Below are 16,033 nucleotides of genomic sequence, written 5' to 3'. Positions count from 1 at the left end.
CATAACATTTCAATACGTTTTATCAGAGGACCAATCAGTCACGCCTTCTACTATCAAAAGGCCAAGTTTAAGAATTAAATTCTGAATATCATTAATGACTGTGTGTTCTATATTGTTTTAAGAAACTTTTTTGCTGGTGCTAAAAGGTTTTCAAACAATCCTCCTATATTTTAAGCGCATTTGTCGTTAATGGTTCTCCATCATTTATGTCTATGAACCAACTACTCAATCCTTATGCAAATTTATAACGGTTTTGTGAGTAGCAAATGAGCGTGCGAGGCTTCATTGTACAATGAATACAATGATATACGCATGCGATACAGCTTTGGTTCGCGCTCAAAAATCAAACATAACTTTTTTCAATTCGTAAATGTATTTAATCGGCCAACTTAGTATAAAAAGGCAAACTTATCACATACACAAACGAAGGGTTTACAATTCATTTTATGAATGAAACCTCTCAAAGCATTGATAGAGTATATATCAGTCTTGGCGCTCTTTTATTTACTTATTCATCAAACCCTTATTCATCTTAAAAAATGTTCTGTTAATTTCATTTACCTAACCTTTGCAAATATAGAGGACAGACACAAAGTTAAACATTATCCTTATCAAAGAGCAACTGAACACTACACAAAGATCAGAAGAATCGTTGGAACCTTTAACACTCACGCACACAAACCAATTTACAAACTGTCATCATCAGCGGTAAAATTAGTACGAAATATTTAATCACGTTCTTAGATGCATTCACAAACACATAAATTAGAAAATATAGGCAATTCGATCACATCACTTTATTTTAGTCAATGTTAAGAAGTTAACTGTGAATAATAAAGGGAAACACGTTTGGACGATCACGAGTGTTGATAGTTGCTGAGCCAATACTGACTGTTTTTCTGTCAGTTGACATTCAACGATTGTATAGAAACTAAGCTTGAATCTTTAGAATCACTATAAGGTAAAATTAGTACAAAATATTTAATCACATTCTTAGATGCATTCACAAACACATAAGTTGGAAAATTTAGGCAATTCGATACATCACTTTATTTTAGTCAATGTTAAGAAGTTAACTGTGAATAATAAAGGGAAACACGTTTGGACGATCACGAGTGTTGATAGTTGCTGAGCCAATACTGATTGTTTTTCTGTCAGTTTACGTTCAACGATTGTATAGAAACTGAGCTTGAATCTTTAGAATCACTATAAGGTGCGTTTTCGTTTTCGGCATATCTAAAATCGAAAGAAACATTTTTATTTGTGATATGGGAATTTGTAGTCACACTGAACGTGAGTGTAATCTTTAGCTCTGGCCACAAATAGAATTAGACATCAGGTACTATTTTCGGCTATTGTTGACTTATTTGCCTGATATGTATGCTAATTGCTAAATATATTGATCATGGACAAACATGTATTTTCCAACACAGGCGATTATGAAATATAATTGAAATTACTAATACTGTTTCAAACTCATGCCTGTCAATTCGCTGATATACTTGATTTTGGACCAGTTTTTTTATAAAAAGTAATTTAATTCTGAAACACTGAAATGTTTAAGAATGGTAGCTACATAGAAAATAAGTGTTTCAAAACTCATTTAATAAACCAGTTTGAATTGGATGATTTATATCAGGCGTTTCACCCATTTACAAAGTAAGAAATATTCACAAAGACATGTTTATCTTGCATTCTACATCAAAGCTATGTATTAGAGCAATTATTAGTCAAACGTTCCTTTTATCGATAGGCCAAGCTTGGGAAAGGTTCAAATTTTAAGTATCATAAATTCTAACTATCGTTCATGACTGTAGTCTTCTATTATTATAGAACTGCTTATAAACCTTGCATTGCTAGTTTAAAAAATTTTGAAAGCAAGGTTTTTATGAAGAGTGTTCCTGTCATAGATGCTTCTCGTAGTTATTTTTATCGACCACTCACCTTAATGTTATGCACGCTTTAAAACGTTGTGTGAGTAGCCACCACGCGTGCACGCTACTTTGTGTATGTATAAAACAAAATACAAATACTTGCATCAGGTGTGCATTTCTTATATGTTCAAATATCAAACATAATTTACCTTTTCTTTTTTAAAAAAGTATTCATAATATGGGCCATCCATATCGGCTTACTGTATATTTTGTTTGTAAAAAGAAATATTGGATGTCAGATGAGCTTTGCTATGTAATCATTCTGGTATGTTGTCATCATTTTTATTGATTAAAGCTAACAACCACAGTGCACATCAATAAGACACTAAGGTCAGCAGGACTGTGTAGACCTACATAATTTATATGCCTGATTTCATCAATTTCATATCGTCGGACTTCACTTGTATGACGTGATGAAATTTGCCCACGGTAATCAAAATCCTAGATCCACCACTGAAAGAGAGTGACACAAGTCAAAATTTACATAAATCGGCTATCTAGTGCAAATAATTGCATGAACTATGAATAAAATTTTTAACAATCTTAAGCGCTAAAGTTGAACAGTTTCTTTGACACCAACATTTGTTATTATGAAAATACAGTAATAACGCAATGTTGACAAATGACAAAATTGCGACCGAAATCAGTTCAAATTTTTGGGCACATTGTGCTGTCATAAATCGAAAGAAACGATAGCTTACTGTATACATACCGATCACTTTGTTAACTTTATACGAGAAGGACACAATTCGTTCGAAGTCCCAAAATCAGTTGGCAACATGCCCAGACTCATATTTCGGTTTAAAACAACTTTCTCGCAATCTATTCGATGAAATTGCGTGGTAATTGCCTTGTTAACCATTCTTCGTAAGCTTTTCTAAAAATAACGGATTTTAACTAGCCGTTTGCACGAAATTTGTGAAAAATTGAGAAACATGATGTCGTACGAATTTGTTTTTAATGTACATGGTATTGCATACTTACATATTCTTTAATGTTGTAAATATTAGGGCTTTTCTCATTCTTTGTTTCAAAGACTCCGGCTTTTCTCATTCCCTGTTTTTAAAGATTTCAGCTTTTCTCGATCCTTGTTTTAAAGATTACGGACTTCCATTCATTGTTTTCGCATTCCTTGTTCACTTCCACGTTCCCTTCCTCGATTACCTATTCTTTGTTTTAACGATAGCCACCGCATATTCCAACTTCGTCAATGACAATATTTCTTTCGATTGTAAATATTGCAAAGCACCTTTTGATACTTCTCAAAGTAAAGTTTCAATTAGATTTATATACAATCGTTGAACCGTCAACAATCAGAAAGCAAGCAATATTGACTCAGCGAGTATCAAAACTCGTGATAATTCAAACATATTCACAGCACCATTCAAGGCTTGTCTTGAGCGCTAGTAGCTTAATGTGTTTAGTGTACGCTTGTATTCTCACGCTGTAAATGAAATATTTCTTTCCCTTCTAAATATGCCAAAAATGAAGATGCACTTTTTGATGCTTCTAAAGTAACATTCCATCTCGATTTCTATACAATCACTCAGCCAATATTGGCTCAGTAACTATCAACACTCGATACCGTTCGAACATGTTTCATTTCATTGTTCGGAAGAATATTTGCTTGTATCTAAAGTATATAAAATTAACTTCTTGAAATTAACTAAAATAAAGTGGTGCAGTTTCTTCACATCAAATTGTTTAAATTTTCTATTTATGCACTTCGAACTAAATTTGCCACTGATAATAACAGTTTGTGAATACAGATTTGTGTCAGGTGAGCGCTATTTTCACCACTGCATTGTCACTTGCATTTGTATAACGTCTTAAGTTTTTTGTTTATCACTGCGTTTATAGCTTTTTGCAAAGCTTTGAGATAAATACAATGATTATTTTAGATTATCTGTATAAATAGTTGACAACAAGCAATATCACACAAGTGTATCTTTATGCCGTGTGCTTTGTAACATCAAATTATGAACAACAAAGTAGGTCAGTAAGACTCGAACGACTTCTGCCGATTTTCTTATAGCTCATATTTGATTTTTGAACTTGAGCGGACGAATTTTATACATCATGCACGTATATATTGTTTGCACATAGTAGCCGCACAAGCGCAGTGAGCACTGAAGAAAATGTTCTGCATTTGGCGTGTGGGTGGGTGGTCGAAACACATAGCTATCGAGAACCATCAGTTATAAATGTATTCTTTATATATAGCTTATTTCAAAGCGTCCCTCATCCAGAAATGCACAGTTTATAAGCAAATCGTAATTAAAAAATATAAGACCATAGTCACAATTGCTAGTTAGATTTATGATACTTACATTTTCATTACCGGAGTAGAATTTGAGGTCACAATGAACTTGATCGTTATTTCTACCACTTTTCACATTAAAGGAATCAGACATCACATTGCTAAGAGTGGGCACTAATTACTAAGTAATTATATTGATCATTGAAGAACGCTTGTTTTTTGACGGACGTTTATAAAGTACAACTGAGATTATCTATGGTTTTTTAAACATGCCTGTTTGGCAAAAAGTTTTCAGTATCGGCTAGTATTCTTGAAAAAGTCTAGTTGCCATCTATAAAATGATGAAAAGTTGTACGAAAGCTTTATGGTACAAAGAAATGTGTTTCAAAAAATACCATTCATAAATTAGTTTTCCATTCTTGACTAAAATCAGGTGCTGTAAAAATAAGTACAAGAAATTTTTGCAAGACTATCCATAACATTTCAATACGTTTTATCAGAGGACCAATCAGTCACGCCTTCTACTATCAAAAGGCCAAGTTTAAGAATTAAATTCTGAATATCATTAATGACTGTGTGTTCTATATTGTTTTAAGAAACTTTTTTGCTGGTGCTAAAAGGTTTTCAAACAATCCTCCTATATTTTAAGCGCATTTGTCGTTAATGGTTCTCCATCATTTATGTCTATGAACCAACTACTCAATCCTTATGCAAATTTATAACGGTTTTGTGAGTAGCAAATGAGCGTGCGAGGCTTCATTGTACAATGAATACAATGATATACGCATGCGATACAGCTTTGGTTCGCGCTCAAAAATCAAACATAACTTTTTTCAATTCGTAAATGTATTTAATCGGCCAACTTAGTATAAAAAGGCAAACTTATCACATACACAAACGAAGGGTTTACAATTCATTTTATGAATGAAACCTCTCAAAGCATTGATAGAGTATATATCAGTCTTGGCGCTCTTTTATTTACTTATTCATCAAACCCTTATTCATCTTAAAAAATGTTCTGTTAATTTCATTTACCTAACCTTTGCAAATATAGAGGACAGACACAAAGTTAAACATTATCCTTATCAAAGAGCAACTGAACACTACACAAAGATCAGAAGAATCGTTGGAACCTTTAACACTCACGCACACAAACCAATTTACAAACTGTCATCATCAGCGGTAAAATTAGTACGAAATATTTAATCACGTTCTTAGATGCATTCACAAACACATAAATTAGAAAATATAGGCAATTCGATCACATCACTTTATTTTAGTCAATGTTAAGAAGTTAACTGTGAATAATAAAGGGAAACACGTTTGGACGATCACGAGTGTTGATAGTTGCTGAGCCAATACTGACTGTTTTTCTGTAAGTTGACATTCAACGATTGTATAGAAACTAAGCTTGAATCTTTAGAATCACTATAAGGTAAAATTAGTACAAAATATTTAATCACATTCTTAGATACATTCACAAACACATAAGTTGGAAAATTTAGGCAATTCGATCACATCACTTTATTTTAGACAATGTTAAGAAGTTAACTGTGAATAATAAAGGGAAACACGTTTGGACGCTCACAAGTGTTGATAGTTGCTGAGCCAATACTGGCTGTTTTTCTGTCTGTTGATTTTCAACGATTGTATAGAATCTAAGCTTGAATCTTTAGAATCACAAGGAGGGCGTTTTCATTCTCGGCATATTTAAAATCGAAAGAAACATTTTTATTTGTGATATGGGACTTTGTAGTCATACTGAACGTGAGTGTGATCTTCAGCTCTCGCCACAAATAGAATTGACATCAGGTACTATTTCTGGTTATTGTTGACTTTATTCCGTGATGTGTATGCTAATGTGTTTGCTAATTGTTTTCTGGTGCTTGACCATTGCACATAAATGGAGGGCGACAGAAGATGCGCATCATTATGACCAAGTTGACATCACCAGTGAAAGAATAAAAGAATTGTTGAAATCATTTATTATCGAGGTTAGTGACTAGTTTTTGATGGAATCATTTTGAACCAGCCTATGCAAAATCTTTCATAGAAAATTAAGGCTTAATTTCCTATTCCAAAATCATTTTGTAAGATTTTACATTAAGTTAAAGTTTCACCAAATTATGAGTACAAATTTCGAGTGCAAATGTAACTGCAATTTTAGGTTTGGAGTTCATAGACCCCTTGCAGATATTAATGAATTTAGCAACTTATGCATGTCAAAGTGCCATTTTCTTATTTTAAATTGGACGGATAAATTCTTACTAATTTCCACGAGTTTTCTTGCATTTTGAAGGTCGCTGTGCTAGAAACTTGAACACGGCCATCTTATTTCGGTGACCTTATTGTCGGGGTTTCACTGTAAACATTTATCCTTTTATGCCGGCGCGTACGTGGAAGTTTATCTTCCAATAATTTGTTATACTGTATTGCTTCAACCAAGATATGTCAGTTATTTGAGACTGCCCGCCTTTCAGAATTTAATTCTCGCAAATTGTAACACTAGTGCGAATGGCCCTAGCAGGCTTGTTTTGTGTCTCAAACAAGTAAAAACTCTTCTGAATTTAGAAAAGAACATGGCCAGTCTTTTGGTTTTCCGTTTACAACTAATATAAATGAAAACAGAGAAATAAGCATTTTTACTTTGTGATGAAATGTTGCAGGTGTATATACAAATAACGGAAAAAAGCAGAGGGGTATGATCAGCTTTTGCTGAAATTTTGCAAGCCTTTAGGCTCAAGTTAAGCATTATCTGTATTTCTTTGATTAAATTTTGCAGAGTTCATACCGCTCAAGAATGGCTGCATAAATAATTGACTTTCAAAACAGTTTTCGGGATTTCAGCCCTGAATACAGAGGTTTGACTTACTGATGAGGTGCTATGAAAAGCACTAGAGGGGAAAAGGAAGATTTTATTGCTTCGTATTAGGTTTTTTGGAAATATTCTCAATATGCATTATCATTAATAATAGCAAATTAAGAAGCATGATTTGTTTTTTGTCTTTTACAATTTGAATTCCCTACTTTTAGCTGATAAAACTTCATTGAATGTTATTGGTAATGTTGCGTGCAAATTTTGCAACGTGCCTAAGTTCAATTAGATGGATATAAACACCTCGAGATATTTTGAATGCATTCATTATAAAAACCTCACTAAATTTACATTAAACTTTTATATATGCTCAAGCTTTATCACCCATTTTTCATTGTTGGACAATCTATAGTAAAAAAAGCAAGTATAAAGTAACAGCGTGCTTGCTTTCATTGTTGTATTATATAGTTCATCATTTATTTCAAATCGTTATGCAGATCGTTCACAAATTGTTGTTCAAAAACAAAGATTCAGACCAGTGGCGTGCGGTCATGCAAGCGTAGGCAAGCGCCGCTTGCCTAAGCATTTTACCGAACAAAAATTTTTTGGATCAATCTCTGAGCAAAATCAGTATAAATTTTTCTGTTCTAAACAATGTCAATGTAATCTTTTGTCTAAATTGTCTTTACAGTTGAAATGCTTGCTATTTATACGCGATTTACTGTCGTGGTTTTCGGTTTCACTTTGCAACACTTGTAAGATCAGTCAAGTGGATTAAATACACCTTAAAAATTTCTTATTTATTAACCAAGGCAAGCGCGCTTGCCTTCGGAGCTCAATTTGAACATTTGCGCATGCGTCAATCTAGATTTGGAGGCTTCTTATTCGAGGAATATCGAGAAAAGGCAAGCGGCGCTTCTAAGGGCGCCGCTTGATAGCGATTGGTCAACAGTCTTGTACGCTCGCAATTTTAAACACATATCAGCGCGCGAATAATATTCGTATATTCAACACATTGGACATCCGAATTATTCACGCCGTTAATGTTATCGTTTATTAAAAGATGGCTGAGAGCGAAAGGTAATGTTCTGATTTCTAATTCAAAGTAGTAGGTGCTTTACTGGTTATTTTATTATTTTCTGCGCACAATGTGCGTAAACAAGCAGGGCCGCAGTCTGCAGAGATATCGAAATGCACGCAAACGTGTGTTGTGGTAAAGTATGACTAGCATTATGACCAAAACACTATGCTCTTGTCAGTCTTGTGTCGTTGAATTCGTAAATTAATGACTAAAAATAAAAGGTACAAGATACTAAATAATAAACACGACTCTCCGATATTCTGAAACGTACGAGTTAGTGCCAGACACATTTTGAAGAACGGGAGAACACGTTGCCATGACGTCATTATACCAAAATATAAACATTAAACAACGCCATGGCCTCAGTTTGCAACACACCGTGCCAATTTTGTGCGCGAAACTGGCTGTTCTTAATTGTTATAATCACGACTGCTACAATACATTTCGCGCCTATTGTCTTGCAATTTATGTATGTAGAAGATATTATCTGTAGCATGTAATACAAGATTATGATATTGACAAGCGCTTCCTTTTGCGTAGTAGTTTTGATATTTGTATCCGGTAGATTTTAGCGTTGTATATAAGTCTTTCGTATGAGCTCCGAGCGTGAGTTCAATGTACTAGAATGCTAGTAAATTTTGTGATTATTTTATTCACTAGCGAAGAAGTTATTTACAACAGTCGTGAGTGTTCTATGTGTTAGAATTTATTTACAGCATTTTTATATATTTGGTTAAAGAAGGTGCAGTTATTACACAGCGGATAATGTACTTGAAATTTGAGTAGTTTTACGTAATTATAAAGTATAATATCATTCAGAGTAAGCAGTTCGATATTGTCTTCTGTGTCACGAAAGTTCGCGAGACGAAAGATAAGATTCAAGAACAACGAGCAAAATTCGTAGATTATTGGAATTTTACTTCAAGTATCGTCAAAGTAGCACTGAAACGCGGGCAAAGTGAAGAGGATGTAAAGGCGTCCTTCCGTCAAATGTTTTTCTGTGTAGTCGATACCATTGTCGTGCAGATTGACTCTAGATTCGAAAGTCTTAAACAGCAGAGCATTCGTTTCTTTGTTGGATCATTCAAAGCACGAATTGTACAGCCGAAATTTTCCCGAACGAGAGCTGCAATCGTTGCAAGATTCATATGGAACATTCTTTAATCTTCAAGCACTAAAAAGTGAACTAATCGTTGTATACGCATCTGCCGAGCTCAAATCGAAACCTGTTTTTGATATGATATCAAAAATAATCGAACTTGACTTGAAAGCCTGTTTTCCAGAGGTGTACCGATTGTGTCAGCTCATTCTTACTATGCCAAGTACGTCCTCTGCAGAAAGATCATTTTCGGCTGTCAAGCGTATCAAAACGTATCTTCGCAGTACACAAGGGCAAGAGCGACTTTCTGCATTTGCTACAATTTCAATCGAGAAGGAGATGTTGGTAAGTTTGCAGGGGGAGCCACGATTCTATCAGGACGTTATAAAGGAGTTTTGCGCAAAGGAAAGACGGATGGAATTTACATTCAAGTAAATCTGTTGTAGGATTTTGGACTATTTCGTTCTGTTACTTCTTCACTACAATACAAATGCACGCGTAGCCATTTACTTAAAACGACTTTATATCACAATACCACATGTAATACTTTTAAACCGTAATTGTGATATATACTCTATAAAAGTTTTTGAATTTTTTAGATTTTTTCAATACTGTTTCAGTCATGACAGATACATTTTTTTCAACAAAGTACTCCCAGAAATCGCGGGAAATGCGCTCCAGTAGCCTTCAAAATCCAAAAATTTTCTGGGGGAGCATGCCCCCAGACCCCCTAGATAGGTTCGCGGCTTGCCGCCAACCTCACCCCCAGCGCTTCCCTATTAAATTCGGTCACCGCACGCCACTGATTCAGACATTCATTAAATGACTGCATGATTTCCGTAGCAAAAATCATTGTTTTTTTACTTAAATTTTATCTTGGGCACAATGAAGGGATCATACACCAAGGCCACTCCATTGAATTTTTTTCGTATCACGCATATCTTATTATGCATGTCATTATCGTAATGTCAGCCAGTAAATTGCATTTTCTGACCAATAGAAGTGCTAAGATAGCTTGTTGCTGCCAGTAATTAATCAAATATACAGCAGCAAGTTGTGCAGCGAAGTAATCCTTCTGCATGTATCTTCCGTGTTCCGTGTCTTGGGGGTACTTACCAACATGCCTAGCATCACATCATGGAAGTTCTAAACAACTTGTCTTGTTGCATTAGGAGTATCTTTTGAACTTCTACAGTTAGCTTACGTCCTTGTCACTTTAATCCGTCCCTAAATTCCTGTGCGTGCAAAGTATCACAAAGAAAAGTTTTAATTCAAGCAGGTTATATGAGCCCCATTAACGTCTATCATCGTAGCAATTCTGCCAAGTATAAGGCGATCCCTGCATTTTATCTCAGAACTTATTATTTTATAAAAAAATTCTCATATTGTTACCAAAGGCAGCGTCGGGGAAATGCTTTTAAGCTTCATAAGTTTAAATAATAATTCAATCAGCCACATCAAATGAAGAATTTGGTATTGCCATAGTGTTATCTAGAGAGTAGCATTGCCAGACCGCTTGTTTTAGTTCTGCATGCAACTTTTAAAACATTATATTTATTTATTTTCTTGAAATCCATCCTTCTCTTATTTTCATGCGGTCTTAAACATCCGCTCTCGACGGCTTCTTATGCATATAAGCAACAATCAAATATGACAAACTATTAATTAAATTTTATACTATAAATATTTTAATGTTTTGGTATGGTGATGTTTGCATGATATTTACACATCAACACCTGATTGATAGACTTACACAAAAATTTGCATAAGACGAACCTCAATTGAATACATACAAAGCATGCATAAAGAATTTAATCATATGTCTGTTTCAATGAATATGTGAACAGTACAGTAATATAAACAAAAATCATTTAAATTATGGTGAAGAATCATTTTCCATGTTTTAGTTTCATTTTTATCAGGTTAAAAGTACATGTTATTGAAACCTAACGACAATGAGCATCAAGCATGTACATAATTGCCAAAACATCATATAGAATCTGAAACCTAATTCAACTTATCTCAGAACTCCAGTTATCTGCTCCTTCAATATATGACTCAGCTCCCATTTTCAAGACTTTCGGTTCTTTTTTAATTAATTTTACTGATTTTAGCAATTCATCATCAGTAGAACTGTCACTGTGGCTTCTAGCAGTGTTTTTAATTAGAATATGTTATGTAAACTGCAGCATCTTGGCATGACAACTTCAGGAGCATGTTGCAGTTTATTATCACTCCTGGGCTATATTAGGTAAAAGAAGTACGACTTTTTGTGGGTTGCCAGGCGCATGCAGTGTAGCCACTATGTTATACGGCAAGAAAGTAGACGCACGTTTGCGTTAACCATGGCATGAACGTAACGAACGAACAATGTCTCATTCAAAAATAATATTGTCATAATCCGCGTGGCATGTGATTTATGCAAGAGCGTTTGACAAATGGTTGGAAGGCCACAAATTATATGACAAATATATGGACAAAAATCAAAATTTGAAAACTGTTCAAGATTGCAAAAATGTGCTTTGAGATTACTCTTCATTCAAACGACCAAGTACGTAACCCTTTATGAATAACGGGGCGCGTATACCAAATATTTTTAGATAAACAATGCGTTGAATTGTGTTAGGCCTGTACTATAAGTGTTGATGCATTGTAATTATGACTTCATGTTTATCCACATCGAGAGAATACTTAATGCATTTAAGACAAGTATAAAAATGCATTCAATACTTTCTCTACGTTTTACTCACCAAAGCAATTGGACCAGATTGCACATAACTATATTTAATACTAGTTCTTTACTTCAAGTTTCATATATTATTCAACCAAACAAAATTTAATTCATGTTTGCGATGGCTTGCAATGCTAACATTTCTTTCAAATCTTGGCTTATTTTTTCACATATTGTCAGTATAAACAAAACAGGATTATGCAATTATATGCGCAAACGAAACGATTTTATAAAATCACATTCTTTATACAATATCCGGTCCTAATGCAGAGGTTGATCAACTTACTACACATCTACTACTACAGCGTAGATTTTGAAAGGCTTATTTTGGTCCATCGTTTGATTTAGTTCATATCACATACTTGCAATCTGGAATATTTTTCAAAGTTCAATGTATATTGTACGTATAGTATTTGCCGTTTGTTTTGTGTCCACCCACAGGTATGCTCTGCGTACCTATTTTGGTATAGTTCCAGAAACTGAGAGCTAATGCCTTAGGATATTAATTTTATTAACTAAGATGCACGTACATTTCTTACGTCTATTTCTAAGCATCACATTTCGTACAGGATATATTTCTTGTATATTTGGTTGTAGGCAAAAGGGGTTATGCCGTTATGCCGTCTCCATTATATATAGTCTCCATTAAGGTATCCAAATCAAATTTCAAAATAGAGCCAGCCTTTTGGCCAAGAGCGGCGTTCGTCCTCAATTTTCAGGGGAGTGCAAACCGAGTATTGCGGCTTAAATGTAACAGAGCTTGCACTTGCGTAGTAGAATTTGCTCTTGACAAAAACCATGCAAGCTATATACTTGCAGTTTTCATAACAAATTCTAAAGAACAGACATCACTTATAACATATAGTAACTAAAGACGTCTCCGTGTTTGAATGTATAAAGGAAGCAGGTGGGTAATGTGGTATTGTGGTAATGTGGTTCATATATAAGACAAAGCTGTGGTTCAGCCAAAATTTAGATTGCATTTTTTACACCACTACATAAACTGCAGAAATACACGTATGAAAATCAGTAAACATAATTTTTTTTTATTTTAGAATTTCTATAATGGAAGTTTTCCTGGTATTTGTGATTTTGGATTGTCTTGCTCTACCGTTTGTTACAGGTATGAAAAAAGATAAAACCAGTTTTGCTAGAAGTAAGGATGCTTGGGATTCACTTGCATTCCACGTCACACGTTAAATGTGAGAAGTTATTTTCGTACGGCTCACAAGACAAAGATGCATGGTTGATACATTAAAAACAACTTTATCAACAAGAAAAAGATAGTACTTGCATTTTCTGTTTCGAATAAATAGAAATAGAGAATTGTGTTTCCATTGATTGAGATGGAAATTTTTAGCCACGCTCCTAAAAAACAACCGAACACCTTAAAATCGTAGTGAAGTAATCCAACTTGATGAATGCAACCAGTAAAAAGTTTGAATAAGCCGAATAAATGCAACTGTACGTGTTCCACAACGTGAGAATGGTCACATGACACGCAAGAACGATTTATGCAGTGACTGGGCCAATTGACTGAACAGTTGTATATATTCTTAATATATCTTTCTATTTGAAGCATGCTCAATTATCTAAATCATTTTAAGGCGACATAATTGATAAAGTACCCACATGTACAAAATGGGTGCCTATTTTTCTCATTGATTTAAATATTTTCGGCCGAAATTGCAACAGTTAACCTTATCCACCAAGTAGTACAACGATATAAAACTGTTGCATTTTCCTCTTTGTGCTCATCAAATTAATTTAGAAGTTAGCTTCGCGGCCAAATATAAAATTTGGCAAATGAAACCATATAAAATATTGCTATGCATTGTTGAGCAATACAAGTATAAAGTACACTATGACATTGCGTCTTGGCGTGAAAGAAACGCTGTACTAACAAGGCATTACATCCATATAAACTGATGCAATATTTCACAAACTATGTAATGAGCAATTTTACACTTTCGAATTGTTAGACCATTCAATGTCATGGTACGTGAAGATGGATGCATACCAAAGTTAAACACTTATTCGCTAAGCTAAATATTCACACACAGTTCTTTCATGTGATCTTCAGTACTGATAATTTTTTCTTATTTTAAGCTCTGTCAATAAATGATAAAACTAATTGTCGAGTTCGAAAAGAGTTCAATGATCTGACAGAAGCGGAACGCATTCGATATACAACCGCAGTGATAACAGCGTCGACGGATACTCTCTACAAAAAAAAGTACGAAACTCTGTTAACAATTCATAAAGATTACTTCAATCGTGGTATCCACAAAAAGAGAAACTTTCTTCCTTGGCATCGTTGGTTTGTTCTTCAATACGAAAATCTTTTGAGAGAAATAGATGATGATTTTACCATGCCGTATTGGGATTGGAGCTTAGAGGCTGGGGAACCTTTCACTAGCCACGTGTGGGATACAAGCAAGGCGGGTCTTGGTGGTGATGGGCAAGCAACGACCTTTTGCGTTCAAACAGGATTATTCCGAGAACATGAATGGCTCCTCCCATCAGCCGCCAATACAACAAAATTGTGTCTGAGGAGAAGGTTTAATGGTGTGGGGTTATTTCCAACTAGAGTGGATATGAACTTGCTATTGAAAAAAACATATGATCAGTTTGATGATTTTGAAATACTGCTCCGTACTTACCACAACAATGTCCATTGTTATATAAGTGGGACAATGTGTTTAAATAACGCAGGATTTGCCCCAGAATTCTTTCTTCATCATGGCTTTGTTGATAAGACTTGGTGGGATTGGCAGAATAAAGGAAAGCACTACAAGTTCAACACTTACTTTATGGATCAAACTTCATATATGCCAATGACTCGTTATTATCCGAAAGAATTTCTAGATTCAAAAAAACTGCCTACTACTCATGGTCCTGTATGCGTGGAATACAAAAAGCCAAGAAACCAAGTGTACGAGAAACTTAAAGGTAAAAAATATTGCCAAGTTCAATATCATCCTATAACATCAAAGCAAAAATTACCGTTCAAGATGTACTCTATTTTCCACTTGAAAATAATTGCTAAAACCAAGTTGATATGCTTAAATATATATATAATAATGGTTTAAAATGACAAAATGCCACTTCAGCTTTGAGCAATTGCTGCCTACATAAACTGCGGAATCATATGAATAATTGCATGCTTTATTATTTATCGACAGGAATGCCCTCTAGGCTCCTCTGGAACATTGAAAGACCAAGTCTTCCACCGTTATCCATTGCTGCCATAAAGCTGTTCAAAGTACAACCTCACGAAATTATTCGAATGGAACAACTTAGGGAGAATTTACAACAACATCTTTCTAAAACCATCTCTTTCGCATCCCTGCATGGGCGGAATGCCAAATTTGGTTTTAACATTAGCTCCATAAGATCTTGAGGTAAGCAGTTACTTTGCATCGTTGATGAGTTTTAATCCACCTCGTCTAATCTATAATCTTTAAATAAGATTGCTAGATCAAATCTGTTAACAAAAAACAATTTATTCAGCTGGCGACAGGATAAAGTTGCTCTGAGAAATATTAACTTCAAGAACCAAAAAACTTGAAAATATGAATATCTTATTTTGGCTTTTAGGATGACGTGGAACACAAGACGTATAACACATGAATTTCTTTGGGGTTTTTTTTAATTACAACTTACTGTACATGATATGTAGCTACATGTACGATTTTTCACGATAGGTTATTTTACTTATTAATGAAACGTGATTTGAGTAGAAAAAATTTTCATTATTTTCCATTAAAATTTCTGATCCAAAACTTTATGATGTTGATGAATGTCCAATGTATAATATGATACGTCAATTTTCCGGAGAAGAAAAACTGTTGTGATGGGGACAGACATACGTCATATTATGGACGTAGCACACAACAGTTATGCACCCATGGACTTGACATAAAAATAGTCAATGAAATTATAACATGAAATGCTTGAATTTTCATCTGTTTTCATTTTTTTATGGTTGCACGATAAGATGCACGCACTACACTCAATACAAGAACATTTAGAACATTTTACAAATTTCAAACGTGATTTCCAATAAAAACATAAAATTTCCAATAAGAGAAAAAGGGTACTTCAATGAAT

General features: G+C 34.4%; 1 protein-coding gene and 2 long non-coding RNA genes across 7 annotated transcripts; 1 reads left to right on the top strand and 2 right to left on the bottom strand.

The window, feature by feature from the left end:
• Positions 1 to 962: 962 nt before the first annotated feature.
• LOC124459441 lies at positions 963 to 3,765 on the bottom strand. Of its 5 annotated transcripts, XR_006953664.1 has the most exons (6): positions 2,919 to 3,765; positions 2,647 to 2,811; positions 2,289 to 2,387; positions 2,084 to 2,134; positions 1,945 to 2,001; positions 963 to 1,236 (listed from the first exon to the last, which is right to left on the bottom strand). It is a non-coding gene; the product is annotated as an uncharacterized LOC124459441 (long non-coding RNA). The 5 variants fall into 5 exon arrangements; XR_006953660.1 differs by having other exon boundaries at positions 2,084 to 2,387; XR_006953662.1 differs by having other exon boundaries at positions 1,945 to 1,998; positions 2,084 to 2,387.
• Positions 3,766 to 5,382: 1,617 nt separating this feature from the next.
• LOC124452208 lies at positions 5,383 to 5,906 on the bottom strand. Its single transcript, XR_006950756.1, has 2 exons — positions 5,783 to 5,906; positions 5,383 to 5,622 (listed from the first exon to the last, which is right to left on the bottom strand). It is a non-coding gene; the product is annotated as an uncharacterized LOC124452208 (long non-coding RNA).
• A 172-nt stretch (positions 5,907 to 6,078) lies between these two features.
• LOC124452199 (tyrosinase-like) lies at positions 6,079 to 15,705 on the top strand. Its single transcript, XM_047002785.1, has 5 exons — positions 6,079 to 6,188; positions 12,976 to 13,043; positions 14,030 to 14,872; positions 15,106 to 15,324; positions 15,521 to 15,705. The coding sequence occupies exons 2-4, from the start codon at positions 12,986 to 12,988 to the stop codon at positions 15,321 to 15,323; spliced, it is 1,119 nt and encodes a 372-aa protein (XP_046858741.1). The 5' UTR covers positions 6,079 to 6,188; positions 12,976 to 12,985; the 3' UTR covers position 15,324; positions 15,521 to 15,705.
• The last annotated feature ends 328 nt before the right edge of the window (positions 15,706 to 16,033 follow it).

This window comes from Xenia sp. Carnegie-2017, unplaced genomic scaffold (genome assembly GCF_021976095.1).
Source record: "Xenia sp. Carnegie-2017 unplaced genomic scaffold, XeniaSp_v1 HiC_scaffold_13, whole genome shotgun sequence".
In the NCBI taxonomy this organism is placed as follows: domain Eukaryota; kingdom Metazoa; phylum Cnidaria; class Anthozoa; order Malacalcyonacea; family Xeniidae; genus Xenia; species Xenia sp. Carnegie-2017.
Note: the sequence above shows the minus strand (reverse complement) of the source record. Positions and strands in the feature narration are given on the sequence as shown.

Bases quoted from the DNA above. Each gene is read 5' to 3' on its own strand.
- LOC124452199 (XM_047002785.1), top strand. From the start codon at position 12,986: ATGGAAGTTTTCCTGGTATTTGTGATTTTGGATTGTCTTGCTCTACCG. The intron at 13,044-14,029 runs GTATGAAAAAAG...TCTTATTTTAAG, and splicing joins TGCTCTACCGTTTGTTACAG to CTCTGTCAATAAATGATAAA. The intron at 14,873-15,105 runs GTAAAAAATATT...ATTTATCGACAG, and splicing joins AGTGTACGAGAAACTTAAAG to GAATGCCCTCTAGGCTCCTC.